At 49.1% G+C, this 10975-nt stretch overlaps 1 protein-coding gene across 1 annotated transcript; it reads right to left on the bottom strand.

Annotated features, from left to right (window-relative positions):
• Positions 1-160: 160 nt before the first annotated feature.
• Positions 161-9978, bottom strand: MIMS2 (mitochondrial inner membrane scaffold 2). Its single transcript, XM_017870357.1, is given in 4 exon segments — positions 161-2759; positions 3599-3774; positions 9690-9749; positions 9751-9978. Coding segments are annotated over 4 exon segments (576 nt in total). The 5' UTR covers positions 9874-9978; the 3' UTR covers positions 161-2542.
• Positions 9979-10975: the final 997 nt, after the last annotated feature.

Genomic DNA, 10975 nt, shown 5'->3' on the forward strand with positions numbered 1-10975 from the left:
ACAAGCAAAGAAAAAGCTCATTGGAGTAGCACATTAATACACTGGTCACAGTGCCACTTCATCAACCATGGCTTACCAGAAGGAATATTAAAAAGTTCGTAAAGATGTTTCACAGAATTTAAGCTGCTCAGTTTGTCAGATAAATTAAAGAAACAATGGCTTTCATTTTTAAAATAGATCATTTTTATTCTGCTAGTTCCATAAAAACAATGTAAACACAAGTGTTCTGTACATCTTGCTGGTGAATTCACATAATGCTTAGTTCCCTGATCCTTTGACCTCCTCGTCTTCTCCAGTTATTTTCTGTTTGGAACACCGGCCACAGGAGTGGAGTGGGGTTGGGGCTTAGGAGAGAGCAATGTGGCTTTTTGGTATGACTTGTTTTATTGCTTGCCCTCTCAGCACACTCCTGTTACTCCTAACACAAAGTATGAGATTTAAGCCCTTAAACCTGTAGGTTTCATCATCAGCTTTTTCATTTTTTTTTTTTTTTTGCATAGGTATTACTAGGGACGTGAATGGGAGACTAGTATAGAAAGTGGTGAGGAGCCGAAGCCAACAAATTGCTTTAAACACAAGATGAAAATGCTCTGTTCTGTCCAAAGAATCATCTAATACTGGTGTGAGGCATCTCACTTAGCTGTGGAGAAGTCCTTGGAATTAGATCTCAGAAAGACAGTTCCGGCTTTAAGACAGTAAAACCTTTTGGCAACGGGCTAATTGCATTACAGGAAAGAAGAGTTCTACTTGAAAGACCTTGCAGGTGGAGAAACTGTCCTACAAAGATTCTTGGAAATGTTAGTGGAGATAACTGACATGGGTAGGTGTGGGCCAACCAGGAACTGTCAACAGCCTGATCTCAGCAAAACCAGGACAGCCAGTTAATAGTTCCTTCAGTTCTCTGATGGTCACAAATGTAATTTTATTTAGCCTTGTGGAAGTTCTGCAACAAATGTAAAGGAATTGGGAGCCAGAAAGATAAATGCAACTCCTTCAACTATGTGACAGGGCAGACTGGTTAATCTGGGTTCCCAGAGTGTGGAGCAAGTGCCCTGCATCAGAGAACGGCCCAGGGGGAACGTGCATGATGCTGAACCCCACAGGACAGAATTACTTCAATCGCCTGCTCTTGACTAGTATAAGGAGGAAGTCCCAGTGTCTCAGTTTGGATCTACGCTTGGATTTCTTTCTTTGTTTTGGAGACAGAATCTTCCTCTGTCGCCCAGGCTGGAGTGCAGTGCTGTGATCTTGGCTCACTGCAACCTCCACCTCCTGGGTTCAAGCCATTCGGCCTCAGCCTCCCCAGCAGCTAGGACTACAGGCATGTGCCATCATGCCCGACTAACTTTTGTATTTATAGTAGAGACGGGGTTTCACCATGTTGGTCAGGCTGGTCTCGAACTCCTGGCCTCAAGTGACCCGCCTGCCTCGACCTCCCAAAGTGCTGGGATTACAGGCGTAAAACACCACCTCTATGCTTGAATTTCTACTCTTAGCTAATCTCTCTAACATACATGCCCTTCATTGGGTAAAGCTGGCTCAGTAGACTAAGTACACCTGCCGTGTAATACAAGCCCCTCCCTGGCTTGCATAGTCTCATAGTTGCCTTCCATTTGTGACAAGTGCCACGAATATTCCTTTTTAGGAAGTGATACAAAATGTTTTTTTTTCTTGAACAGGATTTTTAACTCAATAAGACAGTGTAAACATCATGACAATTCTGGAATGTCTGAAGTTTGAGATAAAGATTGTCTAAGAAAAGCTAAGATTGTCTTAGCTGTTTCTGTGTGGTATCCAAATTCCTCTGGAACATGGGCATCAGGAACCAAGTGATGCCCCTGCTACTGGGCAGAGTTTTCATATTTTACCTAAATAGAGACAAATGATGCCGACCTACTTTAATGAAATTTCAGAAAAACCATCTGGAATCAACCCCATCATGTCCAGATTGGAAGGTGTTTGGGGATCAATGAAACACACCAGAAATACTCTTCTTCCCCCAAAAACAAATAGAATGAATGTCAAAGTATTGATGCTAATTTAGATTGTGATTACATATTAAGTTTTGCTTCATTAATCGTAGCACTGGCAGCTGTTTTGCAGAACACTGCATATTAAACTGTAGGCAGCTGACAACAAATATCAGCGGAAGGGGATATTTAAAAGCCAGTTAAATTAATCATTGCTTTTTAGGAAACTGAGCCAAGATTAACCCCCTGGAGCTTTTACAGACAGACCCTCGCCAAAATCTCCCACAAGGAACATTTGTAGGCTATTTTGTTTTGAGATGTTAACCCATCTGTGATGTCTTGCTGACATTTTAGATTATATATACAAGCCCTATAATGAATAGCATTCACAAAATTTATGAGGCAAAAAATTAAAATTGTTCAAAAGCCTGATTTTTGCTGGCAAAGTTTATCCATGAGAACATAGCAATTAGCCCCCTACCTCTCCAAAAGAAACCCTATAACCCTAAAACCAGTCCAAATTGTGTAATTTAGAAGAAATAGGTTTTCAGTGTGTACGACTGAAGAGTTCATTAAGGTTTTGCAGCTGGAGGTTTAAAGAATCCCACTTTTCGAAAATATCTGACAATCAAGGGCACAGAGACTAGCGTCATGCTGATTCTCACTGGCGCAAACAGCTTGTGGATTGCATAGGCCACCACAAAGGTACTTGTGCCTGCTGCCATTTTTGACTGTACCAGGGACTCTTTAAATCCGAGTTTCAGCAGGACTGCAGACATGTCCACACCACTAGGGGGGAAGAAGCAAAGAAAACAATTGTTACAGCAAAGGATTAAACGAAGAAATTGGTTTGATTATAAGATTTACAGTATTTTAGAAAATGTAACGAAGTAGCTGAACGAATAAAAGTCTTAGCGTCCAGGTGCAGTGGCTCAGGCCTGTAATCCTAGCACTTTGGGAGGCCGAGATGGGAGGATCACTTGAGCTCAGGAGTTCAAGACCAGTCTGGGCAACATAGCAAGACCCTTGTCTCAACAACAACAAAAAACATAAAATCGGCCTGGCGCAGTGGCTCATGCCTGTAATCCCAGCACTTTGGGTGGCCAGGGGGCGTGGATCATGAGATCAAAAGATTGAGACCATCCTGGCCAATATAGTGAAACCCTGGCTATACTAAAAAGACAAAAATCAGCTGGGCTTGGTGGTGTGCAACTGTAGTTCCAGCTACTTGGGAGGCTGAGGCAGGAGAATCACTTGACCCCAGGAGGCGGAGCTTGCAGTGAGCTAAGATAGATAGTGCCACTGCATTCCAGCCTGGCAACAGAGCGAGACTCCGTCTTGGAAAACAACAACAACAACAACAACAACAACAACAAAACTCCATAAAATCAGCTGGGTGCAGTGGTGCATGCCTGTAGTCTCAGCTACTTGGGAGGCTGAGGTGGGAGGATCACTTGAGTCCAGGGAGGTCAAGACTGCAGTGAGCTATGATCGTGCCACTGCACTCCAGCCTGGGCAGCAGGGTGAGACCCTGTCTTTAAAAAAAAGTCTTAGCAAACATGTTCTTATTCACATAGAATCTTACATGATGGTAAAAAACAAGTATTAATTACTGTCAAAAATCTTACCTTGACACAACCATGTAAAATATGCCCAAGGAGATTAATGAGATTCCAATGTGCAGCGACACGCCGACAGTGCCATACTCTTGAAAAATCTTTTTCAGTTGCTGTGACTTGCTTTGCTTTTTCTCCTCTGTGCAGCTGACGCTGCTGCCTGTTGTCTCTGTGGCCTGGCTGGGATCCTGTGTACAAATCAGAGAAGACGTGATGCTTTAGGGTAGGCATGGGCAGTCATTACTGGCTTTTATACACGCATGCAATGTTATACTCTTTCCTGCTGGATGAGAGATCAGTTACCCCTTTCCTTTTTTTTTTGAGATGGAGTCTCGCTCTGTCGTCCAGGTTGGAGTGCAGTGGCGCAACTGTGGCTCACTGCAACCTCCGCCTCCCTGGTTCACGGGATTCTTTTGCCTCAGCTTCCCAAGTAGCTGGGATTACAGGCGCACACCACCACACCCAGCTAATTTTTTGTATTTTTAGTAGAGCTGGGGTTTCACGGTGTTAGCCAGGTTGGTCTCGATCTCCTGACCTCGTGATCCACCCACCTCAGCCTCCCAAAGTGCTGGGATTACAGGCGTGGATCAGTTACCCCTGTCTTACTCAGTGAGCCGAGTTTGAGCCAACTTAATCACCAAGTGCAATGCAAGCCTGGAACTAGGTATGGCTGGCAGAACGATGGCTCCAAAGATGTCCCAATCCCAGGATCTGTGAATATGTCACCTTACATGGCAGAAGGACTTTGCAGATGTGATTAAGGGTCTTGAGATAGGGAGATGATCCCGGATTACCTGGGCTACATTATTACCAATGTCATCACAAGGGTCCTTATAAGAGAAAAGAGGGAGGCAGGAAACTGAGTGTCGGGGAGGGGGTTGTGAGGACAGAAGCAGAGTGAGAGATCCGAAGATGCGCTGCTACTGGCTTATGGAGGCAAGGGCCATGAGCCAAGGAATGCAAGCGGCTTGAAGCTAGAAAAGGCAGGACATGGGTTCGAGCCTCCAGAAGGACCCAGCTCTGCTGAGACCTTGACTTTAGTGCATTAAGACCCATTTTGGACTGCTGGCCTCCAGAACTGTAAGATAATAAATGTGGATTGTTTTAAGCCACCAGGTGTGTGCTCATCTGTCACAGCAGCAATAGTAACTAAAACACCAGGGCTCACAAGCTTGGGGACAATGATCCTTTATCAAGCATTTTCTCTGAGCCAGGCGGTCCTCCGACACTTTCTCCTTCCATCCTCACGCCAACCTTCAGAGATAGATACTACTGCTTTTCTCACTTTACAAAGGAGCAACATAGGCTTGGTGAGGTGAGATCACCAGCCTGAAGTCACCAAGATTAGAGCCCAGCCCTCCAAGTCCACAGCCTGCACATGTGACAACCATGTTATATGCCACCAAAAAAGGACGGTGTGCACAAAATTAATGCAGCAAAAGCGATGGCAGATTTACTCCTACGATCAAGATTTACACCTGACATCTGAAACACACAAAGTGGGGGTGATTCTTGCACAGTACTCTACCAGGACTTGCACAGAACTCATGGATTGCATGGGACATCTGTTAACAGTTATTGAGCACCCACCAAGCCTGGAATGTGTGGGAGACACAAAAATCCCAACACCACCCAGATTAGGGGAGGGAAAAAACCACTTCTCAGTAAGAGAGCACTTTAATCAAAAGACTTCTCTAAGGACAGTCCTGAGGCTGGTCCCGGCAGGTGACGAGCACCTGGCTGTAAGTCAGCTCTTGTTACGGGCTCTGCAGCTGACCCACTTTTACCCTGTTATTTTTAGAGGCATAAGATGTTTTAGAACATTTGAGGAAAACCCTCAGTGTCCTGATGACAGACAGGTCCTTTCCGCTGAGCCAGGCGCTGAGCTTACACTTCAAAGGTGTCACTTCATAAATCCCTCACTGCCTCATGACTTGGGAAACTCTGTCGCTTCTGTTTTGGCAGATGGATGACTGAGGCTCAGAAGGGAGGGACGGCTAACTGGCAGCATGGACTGGTGACTGGGCTGGTGACCACCAGGCCTCAGCCTCTGTGGTACTCAGCAGGCTCCCCTTTCCTGTCCTGCCAGAATGACCATTCTCAAAGGAAGACACTTTTCCAGAACATCCAGGCTCTGGAGGGGAGGAAGGAAGATGTCATCAGCCCCTCTTTCATTGGCCAGCTTATGTGACCTCCCGTTTCCTCGAAGCCTTCTGACTAGCCCTGCCACCCCCGGCCAGGATGGCTGTGGACAGCATCGGTTCTCCCTGATAAACAAGCCCTCACCCTCCTCCAGCTGCTGAGGGAGGCTGCAGAGGGGGGAGCAGCCAGGCGGTGGGGACTGATAGGAGGCCACCTGCAGCCCCTCGCAGGGCCAAACACCCATGCCCTTGACACCTGGCCCCACTCTGTCCATTCACTGGACCGAGTGCAGCTGTCTCTGCGAGGGCCCTTTTCTTTGTGGTCTTTATTGTGGCAAAAGGCCTTTTGGCCAAAAAACAAAAATAAAAAGGCAGCCAGGATTCCAACTATAGAATGAGCAGCATCTACTGCAAGACTGCAGTAGGGGCAAGACATTCGGACACAGGGACAATCTTGGGTTAGCTGGCACCACGGCTGGCTTCTGACATTCTAGAGAACACCCGGTTACTGGACAATTTTCTTCCTTTTGTTTTGGTAAAAACACCCATCTGTAAGCACTGTGAGCCATGCAGTTTTCTTCCTAATCTTTGGGGAGACTAAAGAAGCTAAAATAAAAGAATTTACGAGGGTGTGACTTGCAGGCAATGGAAAATTTTTAGACATTCATTTCTTCGTGAAACATTGCCTTAAGTACCTGGGATGTGTTAGACACTGTACTGAATGCACAGGACGACGTGACACATCTTCTGTCTGGACTCAACGTGCATGCGCATGTGAGTGTGTGTGTGAGTGTGTGTGTGAGAGTGTGTGTGTGAGATGCCCCTTCTGCCTCTCCTCAACATTTTTTAAAGTACAAAAACCTGTAATAGAGAAGGGGTAGGAAGGTTTAAAGAATGAGCCAAGGACCTTGCCAAGTCGATCCCAGTGTTTGGAGTGACACCTGTTTTCTTTCACTTGATAAATCATATTAATAATAAACACCATATTGTGTATATTTTGTACTGGGCACTGTTCTGAGTACTTTGAAACTATTGGCTGAGCGCGGTGGCTCATGCTTGTAATCCTAACACTTTGGGAAGCTGAGGTGTAGGAGGATTGCTTGAGGCCAGGAGTTCAAGACCAACCTGGCCAACATATCTTTTATTACTTTATATTTTTGAGACAGATTCTTGCTCTGTTGCCCAGGCTGGAGTGGAGTGATACGACCTTGGCTCACTGCAACCTCAGCCTCCCAGGTTCAAGCGATTCTCCTGCCTCAGCCTCCCGAGTAGCTGGGACTAGAGGCACATGCCACCATGCCTGGCTAATATGTGCATTTTTAGTAGAGACAGAGTTTCACTATGTTAGCCAGGCTGGTCATGAGCCCCTGAACTCAGGTGATCCACCCGCCTTGGCCTCCCAAAGTGCTGGGATTACAGGAGTGAGCCACCGCGCCCGGCCTTGTCTCTAATTTTAAAAAAAGGAAACATTAATGCATATAATCCTCACAACAACCTTTACTACTGTCAATCCCACTTAACAGAAGAGGATCTGAGAAGCCCAGAGAGGTTGAGTAATTTACCAAGGATCACACAGGGATTACTGTCAGAGCTGGGATCCAAACTCACTGAGTCTGGGTCCAAGGCCTTTGCTCTGAACAACCATGCTGTGTTACTTCTCGTGGATTCATGAGTGTCCCCTCTGTGCCAGGCACTGTTCTAAGTGTAGGGGACAGAGCAGTGGAAAAAACTGACAAAACCCCATCCTCAATGAGCTTATGGTCTTATGGGAAGGCAGGGACAATAAACAGAAAAGTAAAATACCAGGGCTGCTACTTGTGACAAGTGCCATAGAGAAACACCAATCACGGGGGAGACAGGGAGCAGGAGGAATGTTGCAAGTTTAAATAAGGCCATGGGGGAAGGTGTCCCTGAAAAGGTGGCACTGGAACCAGAACTGATGGAGACAAAAGGACACTGGGGCTCTGGGAGAGGAAGTCGTCTCCCTGAGTTCCCCCTACCTCCCCGGAAGGGGTAAGTGGCACAGGCAGGCGGGGCTGCTAGGCGGTTTACAGGACATGGAATCACGTTAAGACAAAAAGGCGGGTCTCTTCTGTGGCTTTCCCTACCCCTCTTATAGAGACCCCCTGCCAAGGCAGAGGTGGGTGGGCCTCTTTGGCTCTTAATTAAACACCTGGCAAATTTGGAGATCCCAGCTGGGCAGCGCGCGCCTACCTCCCAACGAGGGTGGCCAGAACAGCCCACAGGGGAGGTGCTGGGCTCTGGCCAAGCTCAGACCCTCCCTGCACGGCTCCCAGGCCCTGCTGGGGACGCATTTTCTCAGGCAGATGAGTTATCTTTTGTCCTAATCTCCTTTGAGTTCTGATCCCACTTGGATTCTGCCGATTTTACCATGGTGCAGAAGAAATGAGGACAGCTCACGGGGGCCTTGTGACCATATATATTTACTGCAATTATAACCATTTCTAACCTTAATTTAGGACACACCAGATGCCAGGTATGAACATATCTCATTTTACATTCATATTCTATGAAGTCTGAATTATTAACATCCCGTTTTACACATGAGGGGACTGAGACAGAGAGAAAGGAATTTGATCAAGGTCACACAAGCGAGTAGAGAGAGGAACCCAGGGAGTCTGCGGTCAACTCTTCGCCACTGTATACACACACGCCGCTCCAGTGCCAGGGCCTGAGCTGGGGACAAGGTCAATGTGGCTGACAGACAAGCAGGACAAGAGGCCATTCCAGATGAGTGCAGAGAAGACCCACAGCCATGGGGTGGAAGGAGGCCCAGTGGAGGCATCCGAGGCCTCACAGGTGGTTAGAGAGGGCTTCCTGGAGGAAGGAACAGCTGGGCTGGGCCCTGAAGAATCACCAGGAGGTGGCACGCTGTGTGCAGAAGGTGTCCCTCTGGAGAGGATTCCCAAGACCTGTGTGCCACCTGTCGGACTGGAGAAGGCAAGGAAGCCGATCTGGGCAGGAGGCCTGGTGAAAGCCAGTCCCCACCCGCTCCTCACTGAAAAGCTAGGGAATGGTCAGGAGATGCTCGCTGGGCCGGCCGCACTACGCTGAGGCCTGCACCAGCTCGTGGAGTTGTCTTCCAAACTCTTGCTGGGAAGGCGCTATTTTGGAGCCTCTAAAAGGTCAGAAAACAAGCTCAAAAGCCTTCAGGGCTCGGTCTGAGGTCACCTGGTGGTGAATGGAGGGCCCTGTCTGCACCCACGCAAACAAAGAGGCTCTAGGCTGCGAGGCCGGACGCGCTCCGGGCTAGACGCCCGCTCCGCGCGTATGGGTTTGCCATTCCTGGACCGCCAGACTTCATTATTTACTACTATTTTTATTTAAAAAGACCTACTTGGAAGAAAGTGATAGATTTCTTGAAAGGAAAGCTGGTATGACTGCTCTGAATGAAAACCAGTTTTCACTTAGCACCCATGGAAGGTGACAGAAATGAAACATAACAAACTGCACTGTGGGTTCCTTGCCCGCGGCTTCCCTGGGGACGCCTGCTCTTCCAGTTAGATCAAAAGGGAGGAGCGGCGAGCGTCGGGAGGTGTTCCAAACACAGCGAGACGCAGCCAGACCCAGCCAGAAGGCCTGGACAACAACCCCGCGGGCAACGTGAGGAAGTTCAGACCAAGTCCAGGCCCATCTGCAACTCAGTCGGCTGCGCCCCAGCCTGGCTGAGGCTCTGCAGACCCGGGGCTCGGCCAAAGACTGAGCGACCTTGCGTAGAGCGCCATACCTTCCCGAGCCGCAGTTTCTCTGGCTGTCAACTAGGAGGAATGCTTCCTTGGCTTGTAGGGATTTGGGGTTTCGGGGACCCTGCAAGAGCTCGGTCTCGGGCAGCTACAAGTGCAAAGGCGTCCTTGGCGGAGGCGGCCGGCCCCGGGCGCGGCCCTGCGGACGTCTGGGGACCTGGACATCCCCCGGAATCAGGGTCGGGGTGGGGTGCTTACCTGGCGGCCGCGGCAGCCCCCGCGCGCCGTGTGGAGCAGCCGGGCGTCTGGCCTGGGCGGGGAGCAGGGCCAGGGCCAGGGGCGGCGGGCGCAGGGGCGGTGGCGCCAGGAGCCAGTGGGCGCGAGGCCGGACCCGGGCGCCCATCCTGCCTGCCGGGACCAGCAACACCAGCAACCCGGCCATGGCGCGCAGCTAGGCGCGGCCCGGGAGCCGCTGACTGGGGAAGCTGGCTGAGGCCGGGGCGGGTGGGCGGAGCTGACCCAGCGAGGGCCCTCCCCGGCCCCGCCCGTCAGGGGCGCCGCCGCGCGCGCGGTGGGCGGGGCTGAAGAGGCGTGTGCACATTCCCTTGGCTCACCCACTGGCTCCCCTCCTAGGGAGAGGGAGTCCGGGGCTGGTGGGCGGGGCTGAAGGAGCGCGCCCCGCCTCCTCTCCGCTCACCAGGCCCGCCCCTTTGGGGGCGGGTGCAGGTCTTTGCAGGGTCTTGGGCTTTCTAACTGCGGAGCGTAGTTGGCGGGTTTCCTTATTCTGAGGGCACAAAGGTGGGCATAGGGCCGTGGCTTATGAGCTTTCCTCCCTGCAGAAATGCGTGAAACCTGAAAAAGATTATAGATATGTTTACGTGTTAGCTCCAAAGAAGAAAATAAATATGAGAATTGACATTAGTACATGTTTAATAAAAAGTCCTCTAAATGACCCTCATAGATTGTTGGCGTGAATGTAAAGCGAAAGATGGTGTGGCAGTTTCTTAAAAAGTTAGACATACACTAACCATATAACCCAGCAACTCCACTCCTCGGTAGCTTCTCAAGAGAAACAAAGGCTCAACACTCAAAGACTAAAATGTGAAGACACCAACGTTTGTAGAGATCTTATAAATATTAGTCAACAATTAGGGATGTCCATAAACTGGGACACACTGTGGCACAAGCCTTCAATGGAACGCTTTGCAGCAATTAAAAGGAACAGACTACTGATACATGCGTAACATAAATGAATCTCAAAGCTCTTATGCCAACTGAAAAAATCTAGGCACAAAAGTCACTCATTGGAGGATTCCACCTACACGAAGTGCCCAGAATAGGCAAAATCACAGAGACCTAAAACAGATCCGTGGTGGTCTAGGGCTGGGAGTGGGAAATGAGATTGACTGCCAAGGAGCGGGAGGAACGTGTTGCGGGTGAGGGAAGGATCCTAAACCCAGATTGTGGGGATGGTGGCAGCTGTGTAACTAAAATTCGTGGGACAGTACACTTAAAATGGATGAATTTTATGCTATGTAAATTAT

The sequence above is a fragment of the Rhinopithecus bieti genome, unplaced genomic scaffold (assembly GCF_001698545.2).
Source record: "Rhinopithecus bieti isolate Rb0 unplaced genomic scaffold, ASM169854v2 scaffold_5179, whole genome shotgun sequence".
Lineage (NCBI taxonomy): Eukaryota > Metazoa > Chordata > Mammalia > Primates > Cercopithecidae > Rhinopithecus > Rhinopithecus bieti.